The sequence below is a fragment of the Zootoca vivipara genome, chromosome 4 (assembly GCF_965207765.1).
Source record: "Zootoca vivipara chromosome 4, rZooViv2.hap1.1, whole genome shotgun sequence".
Classification (NCBI taxonomy): Eukaryota; Metazoa; Chordata; class Lepidosauria; order Squamata; family Lacertidae; genus Zootoca; species Zootoca vivipara.
In genome coordinates, this window is record NC_142587.1 from 95,251,841 (window position 1) to 95,267,994 (window position 16,154).

Consider the following 16,154-nt stretch of genomic DNA (forward strand, 5'->3'; position numbering starts at 1 on the left):
TTAAATATAATACCAGAGGACATTAAAGATGCAAGTAGAATATTACTTATGTATGGTATTGTAGCTGCGAGGGTTCTTATCGCTAGAAAATGGAAAAACAAAGATGCACCAAATATAACAGATTGGCAAATTCTAATGAAAGAATATTCACAGCTAGCTAAAACTACTGGAAAAATTAGAGGTCAAACAAAGCAAAAAGTAAAAAAGGAGTGGAGGATCTTTGAAGATTACATAAATTTGATTAAATAACCAAATCCTGAAAGCAGACCAGAATTGAACCATGCTGAAATTTAAAAGGACAAGGAAATATTGATATGAAACTTAAGTGTGAATTTAAATGGATGTACATAACTTACACAGGATATGATTGGAAGAAAGCTGCTCTTTCTTCTTCTTCTTTTTATATATATATATAGTTTTTATTTTTTATTTTTTTCTCATTTTTTATTTTTTCCCTTATATTTGCCTCTGTTTTATTCTTTTTACTTTTTACTTTCCTATTTTTGAATTTTCTCTCTCTCAAATGTGGAATTCTTTATACAGTATGTAAAAATGAAATGTTCTAATTTTCTTTATGTTTATGTAAATGTAAATCTGTATGGTTTTTAATAATTGAAATAAATAAAAAGTATTTTATATATATATATATATATATATATATATATATATATATATATATATATATAATCAAAGTAATTGCTGAACTGAAATACAATTAAGAAGAAGTATATTAATAGTGAAATAATTATTAAGCTCTAACTTAAAATTATTTTTTATTCATAACAAACTGAATAATGCAAACACATTGTCATTTGGCAATAACAAAAGTTCCTTTAGAAACACAATTTACAAAGACTCAGAAACTTGCTATAACATGAAATAATAAAAATAGGTGTAAATATATGATGCAAACTACTAATAATTATAAATAGCAGAATGTAGGCACCCCATATATAGAAAGGAGCAAACCAGTGATATTTTAGGGAGCAGGCTAGCAGGCAGGGCCCATGACTTACACCATAGGAGCCTACACAACACACACACACTGTCGCTGTACGTAGGTTTTATTTGTTTTTTATCTTCTATTTTGGAAATGTACACCCAGTTCTTTTTTTCCTTTAATTTTTTTTTGGGCCCCCAAGAGAGTGGGGCCCTCTGCTATAGCTTGTTTAGCTTATACATAAATCTGGCACTGTGTGTGCGGAGGGTTTGTCTATGGAGCCCTTTACAGTTTGGTCCTAGGCAGGGCCGGCCCACCCATGAGGCGACATGAGGCAACCACCTCAGGCGGCAGATTCCACAGGGGCAGCAGATCCCAATGTAGATCTTTATTCCCCCCTTGTTCCTCAAATAGATATTCACTCACACCCTTCTTGAGGAGGGGGGGGCACCATTTTGTGGTTTGCCTCAGGTGTCAAAATGTCTTGGGCCGGCCCTGGTCCTAGGTATCATTATTCCTACTAACATCATCGTAGCGGTAGTAGCGGCAGCAGCAGTTATCTCATGAATCTTCTTCAACATGAATCTTACATAAAAACAATGAAAAGTTGCTTTGAAAACATCACAAAAATAGCAACAAAGTTAAAAAAACAATGTAAGAAAATAGGTGATTTTTATTTCCTTCTCAAGCAAGAAATTTAGTGAAGATATCATACTATATTATTTTTCTAAATTTAAGGTTATGATCCAGGTTTTCTTTCTCCTATAATAGTGGATGGAAAATTTTGTATAATCTTTTTCCTGATTGTAATTTAATGTGTGTGTCTGTGTGTGTGTTTGTGTATATATACACACACACAGAGAGAGAGAGAGAGAGAGAGAAATTTCAGACACATTTTGTATGTGCCAAGTAACGTGTACAAAAATGTATATACTAGGGTAAAACATGCATAAAATCATAAATCAATGAACAAATATGCATTTTTATGAACATTTCCCCCTAGCACATGCATTTTTCTCACATATGAGGAGAAAATGTACGTGACCTGCATTGCAAAATTCAGAGAAGTGCAAATTTCAAAGGCTGGCTGTGTTTCGGTTCTTGTATTGCTTTGGAAAATGCAAAATATGTAGGTCCACCATTAAAAGTGAAGCGGATTTCTCCCTCATTTCTGTAAACAAGAACAAACGGTTTGTGTTGAATGCTGGAGGGCAGGGGACTGGGACCTCGCTCCATGAACGCCGCCTTCCCTTTAAGATGGGTTTGGAAAGCAACATATTAAAAACACGTCTAGTTTCCCCTATACCTGTGGCCTACCTTGTCGAACAGAGCAATGTAAAGCGAGAATCCAAAGTGGTCCTTCAGGCTTATCTTGTCCGCCAAAGAGTTGCAGAGCTCTTCGGCTGTTGTCGCAGAGTCTGTCAACAAGGTCTTAGTCGTCCCGTCCATGAATGTAACAGGCAGCATGATGGGTTTCTTAGATTTGGTTGCCTAGCAGAAGAAAGCCATTAATTTTTTAAAAAATTAAAAAACGAACAAAAACAAAGTAAGATTGCAGGCTTCAGATTTTCGACCTAAAGTAGGACCTCCAGTAAAATCTCCCCCTGTGCCTGGTGTTGTAGGCAAATATTTAATGTTCTACACAACCATCTGAAAACAGGATTAAAATAAGACCCCATAAACACCACACGTTCAAAGCAGCGTCATACCACTTTAAACAGTCATGGCGTCTCCCCAAAAGAAATTCCTGGGAACTGTGGCTTGTTAAGGGTGCGGAGAGTTCTTTGGAAACCCCTATTCGCAGATTTTCTTCCCCAGAGTTCAGATTGTTAAACCAATCCGGGAATTGTAGCTCTGTGATGGGAATAGGGGAGATTCGCCTGGTGCCTTCATTATATATTTTTAGGTGCCAGGAGAAAACGTTCCTCTGCAACCAGGCCATTGGCTGATTAATATTCCACGGCCTTTTAAATGTGCTTATGGGACCCAGGTGGTGCTGTGGGTTAAACCACAGAGTCTAGGACTTGCTGATCAGAAGGTCGGTGGTTTGAATCCCTGCAATGGGGTGAGCTCCCGTTGCTCGGTCCCAGCTCCTGCCCACCTAGCAGTTCGAAAGCACATCAAATTGTAAGTGGATAAATAGGGACCGCTCCGGGGGGAAGGTAAACGGTGTTTCCGTGTGCTGCTCTGGTTCACCAGAAGCAGCTTTGTCATGCTGGCCACATGACCCGGAAGCTGTCTGCGGACAAACGCCGGCTCCCTCGGCCTATAAAGCGAGATGAGCGCCGCAACCCCAGAGTCGGACACGACTGGACCTGATGGTCAGGGGCCCCTTTACCTTTACCTTTTATGGGAAGGGGGTGGTTATAGTTTGGTTGTTTTAGTTACTGTGTTTTTATCTTGTATTTGTAAACTGCCCTGAGATCTTGTGATGAATGAACGGCAGTCTATAAATTACAATAATGGTGATTACAATTACAGTCAAACCTCGGTTTGCCACAGCCTCCATTTGCGACCGCTTTGGTTTCCGACCACCGCGGACCCGGAAGTGTTTACATCCGGGTTCCGCGGCGCTCGGATGTGCAGAAGTGCTCTGCGCAGCGCGCACATGCGCAGAAGCGCTCTATCGGTGCTTCGCACACGTGCAGAAGCGTGCCTTCAACGAGCGACCGATTCAGGGAGCGACCGGCTCCGCGGAACGGATTGCGGTCGCAAACCGAGGTACCACTGTATAATGATGATGATTCTCCGAAGCCGTAACAAACTACAGTTCCCAAGATTCTTTGGGGGAAGCTATGACTGTAAAGAAAAATATTGCATAGGAACCTGGAATGTAAGAACCATGGATGGAGGTAAGCTGGATGTGGTCAAAAATGAAATGACAAGAATAAATATCGACATCCTGGGCATCAGTGAACTAAAATGGAAGGGAATGGGCGAATTCAGTTCGGGTGACTATCATATCTACTACTGTGGGCAAGAATCCTGTAGAAGAAATGGAGTGGCCCTCATAGTCAACAAAAGAGTGGCAAAAGCTGTAATGGGATGCAATCTCAAAAATGACAGAATGATCTCGATACGAATCCAAGGCAGACCTTTTAACATCACAGTAATCCAAGTTTATGCACCAACTACCGGTGCTGAAGAAAGTGAAATTGACCAATTCTATGAAGACCTACAACACCTTCTAGAAATGACACCAAAGAAGGATGTTCTTCTCATTACAGGGGATTGGAATGCTAAAGTAGGGAATCAAGAGATAAAAGGAATAACTGGCAAGTTTGGCCTTGGAGTTCAAAATGAAGCAGGGCAAAGGCTAATAGAGTTCTGTCAAGAGAACAAGCTGGTCATCACAAACACTCTCTTCCAACAACACAAGAGACGACTCTACACATGGATATCACCAAATGGGCAGCATCGAAATCAGATTGATTATATTCTCTGCAGCCAAAGATGGAGAAGCTCTATACAGTCAGCAAAAACAAGACCTGGAGCTGACTGTAACTCAGATCATCAGCTTCTTATAGCAAAATTCCAGCTTAAACTGAAGAAAGTAGGAAAAACCACTGGGCCAGTAAGATACAATCTGAATCAAATCCCTTATGAATACACAGTGGAAGTGAGGAACAGGTTTAAGGATTTAGATTTGGTGACAGAGTGCCTGAAGAACTATGGATGGAGGCTCGTAACATTATACAGGAGGCAGCAACGAAAACCATCCCAAGGAAAAGGAAATGCAAGAAAGCAAAATGGCTATCCAACGAGGCCTTACAAATAGCGGAGGAGAGGAGGCAAGCAAAATGCAAGGGAGATAGGGAAAGATACAGGAAACTGAATGCAGATTTCCAAAAAGCAGCAAGGAGAGACAAGAGGGTCTTCTTAAATGAGCAATGCAAAGAAATAGAGGAAAACAATAGAATGGGGAAAACCAGAGATCTGTTCAAGAAAATTGGAGATATGAAAGGAACATTTCGTACAAAGATTACCATAATCAAGGACAAAAGTGGTAAGGACCTAACAGAAGCAGAAGACATCAAGAAGAGGTGGCAAGAATACACAGAGGAATTATACCAGAAAGATATGGAGGTCTCGTACACCCCAGGTAGTGTGGTTGCTGACCTTGAGCCAGACATCTTGGAGAGTGAAGTCAAATGGGCCTTAGAAAGCACTGCTAATAACAAGGCCAGTGGAAGTGATGATATTCCAGCTGAACTATTTAAAATTTTAAAAGATGATGCTGTTAAGGTGCTACACCCAATATGCCAGCAAGTTTGGAAAACTCAGCAATGGCCAGAGGATTGGAGAAGATCAGTCTACATCCCAATTCCAAAGAAGGGCAGTGCCAAAGAATGCTCCAACTACCGCACAATTGCGCTCATTTCACACGCTAGCAAGGTTATGCTCAAAATTCTACAAGGCAGGCTTAGGCAGTATGTGGACCGAGAACTCCCAGAAGTGCAAGCTGGATTTCGAAAGGGCAGAGGAACCAGAGACCAAATAGCAAACATGCGCTGGATTATGGAGAAAGCTAGAGAGTTCCAGAAAAACGTCTACTTCTGCTTCATTGACTATGCAAAAGCCTTTGACTGTGTCGACCACAGCAAACTATGGCAAGTTCTTAAAGAAATGGGAGTGCCTGATCACCTCATCTGTCTCCTGAGAAATCTCTATGTGGGACAAGAAGCTACAGTTAGAACTGGATATGGAACAACTGATTGGTTCAAAATTGGGAAAGGAGTACGACAAGGTTGTATATTGTCTCCCTGCTTATTTAACTTATATGCAGAATTCATCATGCGAAAGGCTGGACTAGATGAATCCCAAGCCGGAATTAAGATTGCCGGAAGAAATATCAACAACCTCAGATATGCAGATGACACAACCTTGATGGCAGAAAGCGAGGAGGACTTAAAGAACCTTTTAATGAGGGTGAAAGAGGAGAGCGCAAAATATGGTCTGAAGCTCAACATCAAAAAAACCAAGATCATGGCCACCGGTCCCATCACCTCCTGGCAAATAGAAGGGGAAGAAATGGAGGCAGTGAGATATTTTACTTTCTTGGGCTCCTTGATCACTGCAGATGGTGACAGCAGTCACGAAATTAAAAGACGCCTGCTTCTTGGGAGAAAAGCAATGACAAACCTAGACAGCATCTTAAAAAGCAGAGACGTCACCTTGCCAACAAAGGTCCGTATCGTTAAAGCTATGGTTCTCCCAGTAGTGATGTATGGAAGTGAGAGCTGGACCATAAAGAAGGCTGATCGCCGAAGAATTGATGCTTTTGAATTATGGTGCTGGAGGAGACTCTTGAGAGTCCCATGGACTGCTAGAAGATCAAACCTATCCATTCTTTAGGAAATCAGCCCTGAGTGCTCCCTGGAAGGACAGATCGTGAAGCTGAGGCTCCAATACTTTGGCCACCTCATGAGAAGAGAAGAATCCTTGGAAAAGACCCTGATGTTGGGAAAGATTGAGGGCACTAGGAGAAGGGGACGACAGAGGACAAGATGGTTGGACAGTGTTCTCGAAGCTACGAACATGAGTTTGACCAAACTGCGGGAGGCAGTGGAAGACAGGAGTGCCTGGCGTGCTATGGTCCATGGGGTCACGAAGAGTCGGACACGACTAAACGACTAAACAACATGACTGTTTAAAGTGGTACAATACTGCTTTAACTGTATAATGCAGATGGGGCCTAAAGGTTCTGGAAATATTAACTTTCTGATGTTTGTCCCCTCAAGAGTGTTTTTGTGTTCACGGAGGAAAACATCACCTTGCAGATTATATTGGTCTCTTGTGATATGGCTTACATAAATCAAGCACTTTTTACCTGAAGTTCCAGCCAGCTTGGCGGCTGGGTCCTTGTCCCATTGGCAAATGTCCTTCTGAGCCTCTCTTCACAATAAGGAGCATAACCTGGGGGCCCTCCATTGATGAAGTTCCTTAAATACTGTATGCCAAGACAAAAGACGGCAACGAGAACTTCCACATGGCTTTCAAACATTCAAAAACACAGTCGGCAGCACCATGTTTTTAACTATTCAATTTATGATTTCATGCTTCTGGTTTCCGGTCCAACATTTGATTCCTGCCGCACACCCACCCCCTCAAGAAAGAAGTTACAACCCCCCCCCCAAGATTCCCCAGTAAGGACAGTTAAGTAAGTATCACAACCATTCAAAACATCCCTAACATCCCGCAAAATGAATAAATAAAACAGTGAGATAGCTTTACCTCGTAACAATTTTAGAGAAAGTTAAAAGCGCCAACACGTTCCTGCAAACCTAATGTGAGAAGCGGACTTCCCCAGTTTCACAATTCCTTTTATTTATTTTTAAGTAGTCTTATTGAATTTTATTTATTTGGTTTTTCTGATAAAAATGTTACAGTCATATATCAAACATAAATAATAAAAACAAGATGCCAAGGAATCTCCTGGACTTCCATCCTCCCCTTTGTGGGTCCTAACTCCTGCATCTTTTATGATGCTCCAAATGATGCTCCGTTGTATCCAGAATTCACATTAAACGACAAGTGACATTCCAATCCTACTAATGATTTTAACTGTTTCCAATGGTCTTTAACAGGGGCTGGCAACGTGTGGCCCATGGGCCGGTTGCGGCCCACAAACACTGTTTTACCGGCCAATGAGCTGCCCCTGAACCAAACCGCCTCCTCGGCGAGTCCCCTGGGCGCTGCGCTAAACCAGCGGCACCGGAAATCACATCTGCGCACGCGCAGATACCAGAAATTGTGTCTGTGCATGTCCAGACGCCAAAAATCGCTTCTGCACAGGCACGATTTTCAGCGTCTGGGTATGCACAGAAGCAATTTCCAGCGCCGCGGACATGTGCAGACGCAATTTTCGGCGTCGAGCTGCACCAGTCCGGCCCACAGACGATTTCCATGGGAGTGATCTGGCCCATGGCCGGTAAACCTTGCCAACCCCTGGTCTTTAAGATAAGTTATAAATTTTCCCCATTCCTCATTAAACATTTCCTGATTTCTGATTCTTCCTTTCATTTTAGCCATTTTAGTCCATCAACTTCACCTGCCATTCTTCTCTGGTAGAACAACAATTCCTACCAAGATCCAACATTACCTTGACAAACTTTTCTGAAGGGGCAAAGCACCCCACACACAAGGAGACGAGGATCCACCCTCGGGCGTGGCTGCTTTTGGAAGGGTTCTGGGTCAGCTGTTTGCAGATCTGGCAATAAATTTCGTCCCTGCCGGAGGAAGAATGGTTAAGTTTGGATCATGACTCTCAAGTCCCCTCCACGGACAGAATCCATTTGCAAGAGCTAAGTAGAAGCGCCTCTTGCGGACAGGCTCATGTACAGGTGGAAACAGCGCCGTACAGTGAGCAGAACATCTCTTGGCTCAGCCTTCCTCATCTTGAGGTCCTCCAGGTGCAATACCCACTATCATTGTCCATTTGCTGTGCCGACTGGGGCTGATGGGAGTTAGAGTTCAGGAGCATCTGGAGGGCATCAGGTTGGAGAAAGCTATCTTGGGAGGATCTAATACTGAAAAAACCCCAGAGACGCTGCAGAAGGACAGGGCACAAAAGTCTCTCTTTGGAGATCCCAGGTGGGATAGCATATAAGATGCTTTAAGTAAGAGATGAAGAAATCTGCCAGTTTTTCCAATCTACACTTCTCCACATTTCTGCATCAGTTTAAGGTTTTTATTTTTAAAGTCCTCATGAATTTTTGTGCAAGTTTCTAATAATATATGCATATCCCTTCCCATTTTGAAGGTTACTTTCGAGCAATACGTGTATTTTAAAAGCACACACACACACACACAATCATCTATCTATCTATCTATCTATCTATCATCTATCATCTATCATCTATCTATCTATCTATCTATCTATCTATCTATCTATCTATCTATCTGTCTATCTGTCTATCTGTCTATCTGTCTATCATCTCTCTCTATCATCTATCCATCATCAATCTATCATCTATCTATCTATCTATCTATCTATCTATCTATCTATCTATCTATCTATCTATCTATATCTATCTCTATCTCTATATCTATCTATCTGTCTGTCTATCATCCATCTATCCAACTATCTATCTATCTATCTATCTATCTATCTATCTATCTATCTATCTATCATCTATCTATCTATCATCTATCTACATATGCATTCATACACATTACCGTATATGTTTGGAGAACTGCATCACAAAATTTGGATAAATGGGAAATTTTGAAGGCTTGCTGTGTTTCAGATCACAGTTTGATTCAGAAAGTGTGAATGAGTTAGGTTCACCAAACTGGCTTTCTCTCTCACCCCTGGCTGGCTTGTAGCAGGTGTGCCTACTTTTTGATTCCAGTTATGCACTGTTTGTATATTGCTAAAAAAAGAGTGAGGCAAATATTCCAAGAGTGCTGGTCTCTGCCATTCAAAGGAAACCAAACTCAGGCAGTGCTGTCTTTGGAACCTCTTGCCACTTGGAGGAAATGGTGGGTGTGAACAATATGTTAGGGGGAAAAAAGGTTTTCCGTTTCAGTTTCTCTCAGTTTCGCCAATCTTTTATCCACTCTGTTCTCTACATATCCATACCAGATTGTGAATTTTCTTTTAAAATCCTCATGAAAAAATTATCAGCATTGCAGTGCAAATTATTCCTAACACACACATTTGCATATGCAATTTTGCCTAACGTACACATATTAGCAAAGCGATTTTCTGTCATATAATGCATTTTTAGGCACTCTTTACCTCCATCTGCACATCTTTGCACACATTACATTGTGGGGGGACTGCTTTGCAACATTTGGAAACATGCAAATTTCGATGGTCGGCTGTTTCAGTTTGAATATTGTTTTGGAAAGTGTGAATTATGAAGTTTCTCCTTTAAATACAAGCCGAATCTAATTCCTCCCCAATCATCCCTAGAGAAGGCCCGGTGACAATTTTAATGCCCATACAGAATGTTTCTTCTTTTTCATACTAATATCTAACCTTAATGCTGGCCTGAGGATGCCATTACCAATAATGAAATGGAGCTTTTCCAAATTTGAGGTAGGCCGGTCCTCAAGCATGCTGTTGCCTTGGACGGTGGACTCACCATCGTGAAGACGCTTGGTTACCTAACAAAATAGAGGGAAATGTTAAATGTGTGAACGAGGCATTGTCCCCCCCTCCCTAACTCCCACCCACATACAGACTGAGGGGTAGGGACCTTGACAAGCTAGCTCTGCTCTAATACTCAGCCAGGACATTGTTGAGGCAACTTGGATGCTTGATCTCAGCTGCAGGAGCACTCTCCGTGGTCCTGAAACCACCCCTTGCCCTCTCTCCAAGGTGCTGATTTCTGCATAGTCTTGCTTTGCCTCACTATCTTGCCTGCCTGCCTGCCTGGGAAACCAGGAACGACTGAGCTCTGTTTGCTTGGATTATCCCTCCTCCTTGGTGTTGGGCATCCCTGTAGCTCATGATGGGGAAGAACCCAAACTTGGCGGTAAAGCAACCATGGTCAGAGGCAGTAATGCTTCTGAATATCCACTGCTGGAAACCACAGGAAGGGAGATAACTCTTGTGCTCAGGTCCTGATTGCTGGTTTTCCATAGGCATTTGGCTGGCCACTGTGAGAGCAGGATGCTGGACTAGGTGGGCCACTGGCCCGATCCAGCAAGCTCTTCTTATGGAGAAGGTCTGTAGTTCAATCAGTGGCATCTCCACCTAGGGCTGGAAAAGTGTTTCTCAAATGTGCAGCTTCCGTTGGACCACAACTCCCATAATCCCTGACCAATGGTCCTGCTAGCCCAGGATGATGGGAGTTGTAGTCCAACAGCAACTGGGGACCAGAGTTTAATAAACACAGTACAGAACGGCTATTTATTTATTTATTTATTTCATAAATCGCTTCCTGTGAAGCATCACAAAGCTGTAAGTATATGGCAGCTCCTTATTTATTTATTTATTTATTTATTTATTTATACATACCCTGCCCATCTGGCTGGGTTTCCCCAGCCACTCTGGCGGCTTCCAACAGAATATTAAAATACAATAATCTATTGAGCATTAAAAGCTCCCCTAAACAGGGCTGCCTTCAGGTGTGTGTGAAGAATAATTGCTGTTCTGCTAGAATGTTAATATAGGTTTAAATTGCCCAGAAAATAACATGGAGCATATTCTCTCCTCCTTATTTTATATTTTAAATATAACATTTACCCGTACGCATGATAGTACTGTTAAAGTGGAAAGAATCCCAAGGCAGAATTGGAAAGGAGGCAGATTTAGGTTCTGCCGAAATAAATTAGCTGACGAAATTACCAAGGCAAGCGAGGGATTCTATGCCTGGGTAACAATGGTGGAAATTCATCACTTGGTAAGATATTGGTAAGAGAATTCTGTCCCAAAACAAGTGTGTAAAGATTTTTACCTCTTGTATGAGATTATGTATGACCATAACTCCATCTCGAAAATAAAATATAGACAGTGGTAGATTGTGTAACGTGAATTGCACCCCATCCCTTGTATGGTTGTACAACTATTTTGGTCAACTGTTAATTAGCTTTTAGCTCTGTTCCTATGGTCCTGATGGTTGTTTCCTACTTCGATTCTCGGGGGGGGGGGGGACAACTGGAAGCCCTGCAGACCAATGAATGGTTGTGCATCCCAAGCTGCAAAGAACTATGGCTCACCTCTTCAGTGAGTTTTGATTTCTTCTTGAGGGTCAAGGAGACCAGCTTGTGCCGCACACTGTTCTTCTTGTGGCTGTCTATGTGAGCGCTCTGCAAAGGCAAGAGGAACAGCCTTATTTCACAGAACTGTAGAGCTGGAAGGGACCTCAAGGGTCATCCAGACCAACCCCCTAGCAATGGAGAAATCTTTTGCCCAACGTGGGGCTCGAACTCATGGCCCTGAGATTACGAGTCCCATGCTCTCTGCCAACTGAGCTCGAGAGAACTGATTCCATGTGCACAACACAACTGTGCATGGGGTTGGGAGGTCTAGGTTCAAATTATACCAACCCTGCAGGGCAGCTGGAACCCCTGTTTTGCAAATTTGGGAAAGTGAGGCTGCAAAAATTTCTCCCCAAGTCATTTAAGAAGTCATGCATAAGGCACTGAGCTGAGCCTCACCTCCCTGATCAGTAAAATGAGAATACCATGTGCCTCTTAGGTTTATCATGAAATAGGACAAGATAAAAAAAAATCCAGTGCTTCCTATTTTTAAACTGCAGAGCCTTATAAATGTGCCAATAATAGCTACATGGGTTTCTGTTTGGATGCGGAGATTAGCACCAAAAAAAGAAAAAAAGACAACGCTCTCAATATTATGTTTGTAGAGTACATCACAACCAGAACGTCCAGGTGCATTAAGAACCAAACAACAACAACAACAACAACTTTATTATTTATACCCCACCCATACAAAAGACCACCATAGAAAGAATCAGCAAAATGAAATGCAACCTTAGATGACAACTGGGATCTCAACTTGCAATTTGTGAACTAAATTCTCACGAACTACAGCAGAAGAGTCTTGCGGCTCCTTAAACTCTAATAGGTTGGTTTTTATTCATTTAACTCCTACTTTATACCACCCACTGGTATAAAGCACATTTCCGCCTCTTACCTCTCCTTCACCTTGTAGAGCTTGAAGTTCTTTTTTGTACGTCTTCTTCCCCAGGGTCTCATAAATTTTGGTCATCACCGGGATTTTCTCGCTGCCATCGCTCATTGCTGTGTGGTATTTGGGCTCAGGAAGGTCACCCATGAAGCGAAGAATCGTAATCCACACCGCAAGGGCTGCCTGTTGTTGGTTTTTTTAAAAAAAGAAAAAAGAACCGTAATCATCAACTTGTCAGTTATCCTTGCAGGGGCAGGCAGGGGCAGATCTCCAAATGGATCACCAAGGATTCTGACTTCCATACTTTCTTCAATAATAGCCTTCCCCCTCCCTTCTAAATTAGACTGCTGAGATCAATCAATCGTTTTATTTGTATGCCGCCTTTCCCAAGTTAGAACTGCACTGAAGGCAGCTTGCAAAATATTAAAAAGTTATGCGACTAAAAAAATGACAAAAGTATACAAGCAATAAACAAAATATCAAAAAGTACACAACCAAATTGAACAAGTTCAACATAAATCATAAGAACAAAGATAAAGATACAAAAAATGAACGCCAACAACGCCCCTTTCCAACACCCTCCCAGGCTAATATTCTGTTCAGCAGTCTCAGATTTCGTAGCTGGAGTCAGTCCAGGCCCTGTCCTCCTAGGTCAGGTGGAAAAAAGCACCTGCAAGGCAGGGAGCAGGTCTTCCAGGACTCACAGCCAAGATCAGGCATCCCCAAACTGCGGCCCTCCAAATGTTTTGGCCTACAACTCCCATGATCCCTAGCTAACAGGACCAGTGGTCAGGTATGATGGGAATTGTAGTCCAAAACATCTGGAGGGCCGAAGTTTGGGGGTGCCTGGCCAAGATGAAGAAAGCTTGTGGGGAAAACCAGGAGTGGACAAAATCAGGTAAGATTCACAGGGCCTGTTCACACAACCACTACTGGTTTCAGAGGACTAGTTAACAGAACCATTACTGCTCTTCTCCAGAGCTGCTCAAACAAACTCACCAGCTGGTCCCCCTCATCCTCGTGGTACAGGAGCGGCTGCTTGAGGGGCCGGCGTATATATGTCTGTGTGGTTGTGCCCTGGAAGTATGTAGCGGCAAACTTTGCGAATTTGTACTCCGAGAGATCCTCCTCCTCCTCCTCTGGCAAAGGCAAGGCTGTTTCGAGGTCGTCTTCCTCCAACTCCTTTTGTGCCCTCTCGAGATCCTGGGGAGGGAACCAGCGGAGATTTAACTTGGTTCAGTCTGGGTCAGGGGCGCCAGCCCTTCGAAGCTGAACCGTTTTGGGGGGCCCAAATATTTTGGGTGTGTGGGCTGGGCCCCTCCAAGGTCCAAAAAGCATGGACACAAAATGTGGATCCAAAAAAAGTGTGGTTCCAGTGGCCAGCTCCTTTTCCTTCTCCTTCGGCTAGGAGGAGGAAGAGGAGGAGCCACCGGCCATTGAAGCCATGTGGCTCCACCTGATGTTGGGACGTCACACGCGCAGTGTTGCCTCCCTCCACTCCCCGCAAATCACCTTTGCAACAAAAAAAACCGCTGAGCCTAACTGCAAATCATCACTGGGTGGCTTTGGGCTGGGAGAAGATGCTGCAATTTTGGGGTAAGCTCTTCCTTCCTAAGGAAATCAGCCCTGAGTGCTCACTGGAAGGACAAATCCTGAAGCTGAGGCTCCAATACTTTGGCCACCTCATGAGAAGAGAAGACTCCCTGGAAAAGACCCTGATGTTGGGAAAGATTGAGGGCACAAGGAGAAGGGGACAACAGAGGACGAGATGGTTGGACAGTGTTCTCGAAGCTACGAACATGAGTCTGACCAAACTGCGGGAGGCAGTGGAAGACAGGAGTGCCTGGTGTGCTCTGGTCCATGGGGTCACGAAGAGTCGGACACGACTAAACGACTAAACAACAACAACTTCCTTCCTAAGCTTACTGTACTTTCCATGTATAAGACGCCCCCTATTTTGGGGGACTCAAATTTAAGAAAATGGGCGGAGATAGCACAGAGTTGTTGAGCTTTTTGGGGGGGGATTACCCAGGGTTGTTGAGCTTTCTTAAGGGGGGATTGCCAAAAATCGCTCACCCGCACAGATCGCTAAATCCACCTCCCGCCTGTCCCATCGCCGGCAGAAGCTGCCAATCACCCACACAACTGCCGGAGCATCAGCCAATCAGCACCACCCATTGACGCAGCAACCAATGAAATGGACAATAGCCGCTGACAGCCTTGGCAGCAACCAATCAAACGTCCACCATATGGACTACCCATGTATAAGATGACCTCCACTTTTCAGCATGATTTTTAAAGGAAAAAGCAGTCTTATACGCAGAAAAGTATGGTAATTTAATACATTGTTTCTAGAAAACCAGAGTCCCCCCAACTTGGTGTTGGATTGAGATGATCGCAATTGTAGTCCCAAACATCTGGAGGGCACCAAGTCGGGGAAGCTGCTTCCTCAACATGCTAACCGAACCATGATATGGAGTGGGGTGTGTGTGTCAATGTCTCCTTCCAGTTACCTCAAACCCATTGGGGGCCTGCCCTTCTTGGCCAGGAAAAGACGACGTGGTTCCCAGGAAGCCAAACATTTTGTCCACCATGTCGGAGTCGTTGACGGGTTCATTTCGGGCCTTTTCCATTTTCTGCAAGAGTTCCTTCTTGCGCCGAGCTTCTTCTTTTTCCTTTACTTCCCTTTCTGCATCTTCCCGAGCCAGCTGGGCCAGGCGTATCTAGGAGAGAGGTGTGGCAATGAGTATCCAGGATCCGAGAGGCACACAGGCACCAGGCAAAAGCCCCACCCCTGGAGGCCTGCCAGCCTTTTGCGCAGTCGCCGCAACACAAATCCTGGGGCCACCATTTCTTGCCAAGGCCAGGCATCCCCAAACTTCAGCCCTCCATAATGTTTTGGACTACAATTCCCATCACCCCTGACCACTGGTCCTGTTAGCTAGGGGTCATGGGAGTTGTAGGCCAAAACATCTGGAGGGCCGCAGTTTGGGGATGCCTGGTCTAGGCAAATCATTGGCACCACCATATTGAATTACCACTTACATTAAAAGAAATTTTTTAAATAGCTAAAAAAAAATGGGGAGGGGGCATAATCTCCTACTATATCTGAATGGATTGAAAAGATTTGGACCATAGTAAATATGATTAAGCTAGCGTATTACAAAGAATAATACTGTATAAATTAGCCTAACAGAACTATGGAAAATCGGGTGGGTTTTTAGTACTGTTTTGGAATAAGAATTCCAACCTTATGCTACTTTCAACCTGCTATAACAGTATTTCTTTATGTTCTTTATATTTGGTGTATTTTGTTTATTGATAAAAATAGTGATAAAGAAATCTCAAAGCCGTTTGCAGTAGGGAAAATTCGTTAAAGCAGTGAAACCAAATTGCAGCCAATAGGGCAGAAGGGTCTAGTGCTACTGATCAAGGAAAGTTTCGGCAAACCTGATATTTTATTAAGTTGAGAGGGAAACCTGGTGCTCTCTAGAAGCAGTTGGATTCCAACTCCCATATGCACCAGCCAGCATGACCAATGGTTAGGGATGAAGGGCCCTAAGTCCACAAACATCTGGAGGGTCACATAATCACACAACCGTCCATGCCTCC

General features: G+C 43.3%; 1 protein-coding gene across 2 annotated transcripts in view; it reads right to left on the minus strand.

The window, feature by feature from the left end:
* The window catches only part of MYO7A (myosin VIIA), a 158,204-nt gene that overhangs the window by 35,277 nt on the left and 106,773 nt on the right, over window positions 1-16,154 (minus strand). For both annotated transcript variants that reach the window (XM_060273921.2, XM_088668456.1), the window contains 8 exons: window positions 15,056-15,265; window positions 13,542-13,745; window positions 12,549-12,725; window positions 11,612-11,701; window positions 9,927-10,054; window positions 8,043-8,169; window positions 6,771-6,890; window positions 2,258-2,431 (listed from right to left, as the gene is read on the minus strand). In XM_060273921.2, the coding sequence (XP_060129904.1) occupies window positions 2,258-2,431; window positions 6,771-6,890; window positions 8,043-8,169; window positions 9,927-10,054; window positions 11,612-11,701; window positions 12,549-12,725; window positions 13,542-13,745; window positions 15,056-15,265 (1,230 nt within the window). The remainder of the gene's footprint in view (window positions 1-2,257; window positions 2,432-6,770; window positions 6,891-8,042; window positions 8,170-9,926; window positions 10,055-11,611; window positions 11,702-12,548; window positions 12,726-13,541; window positions 13,746-15,055; window positions 15,266-16,154) is intronic.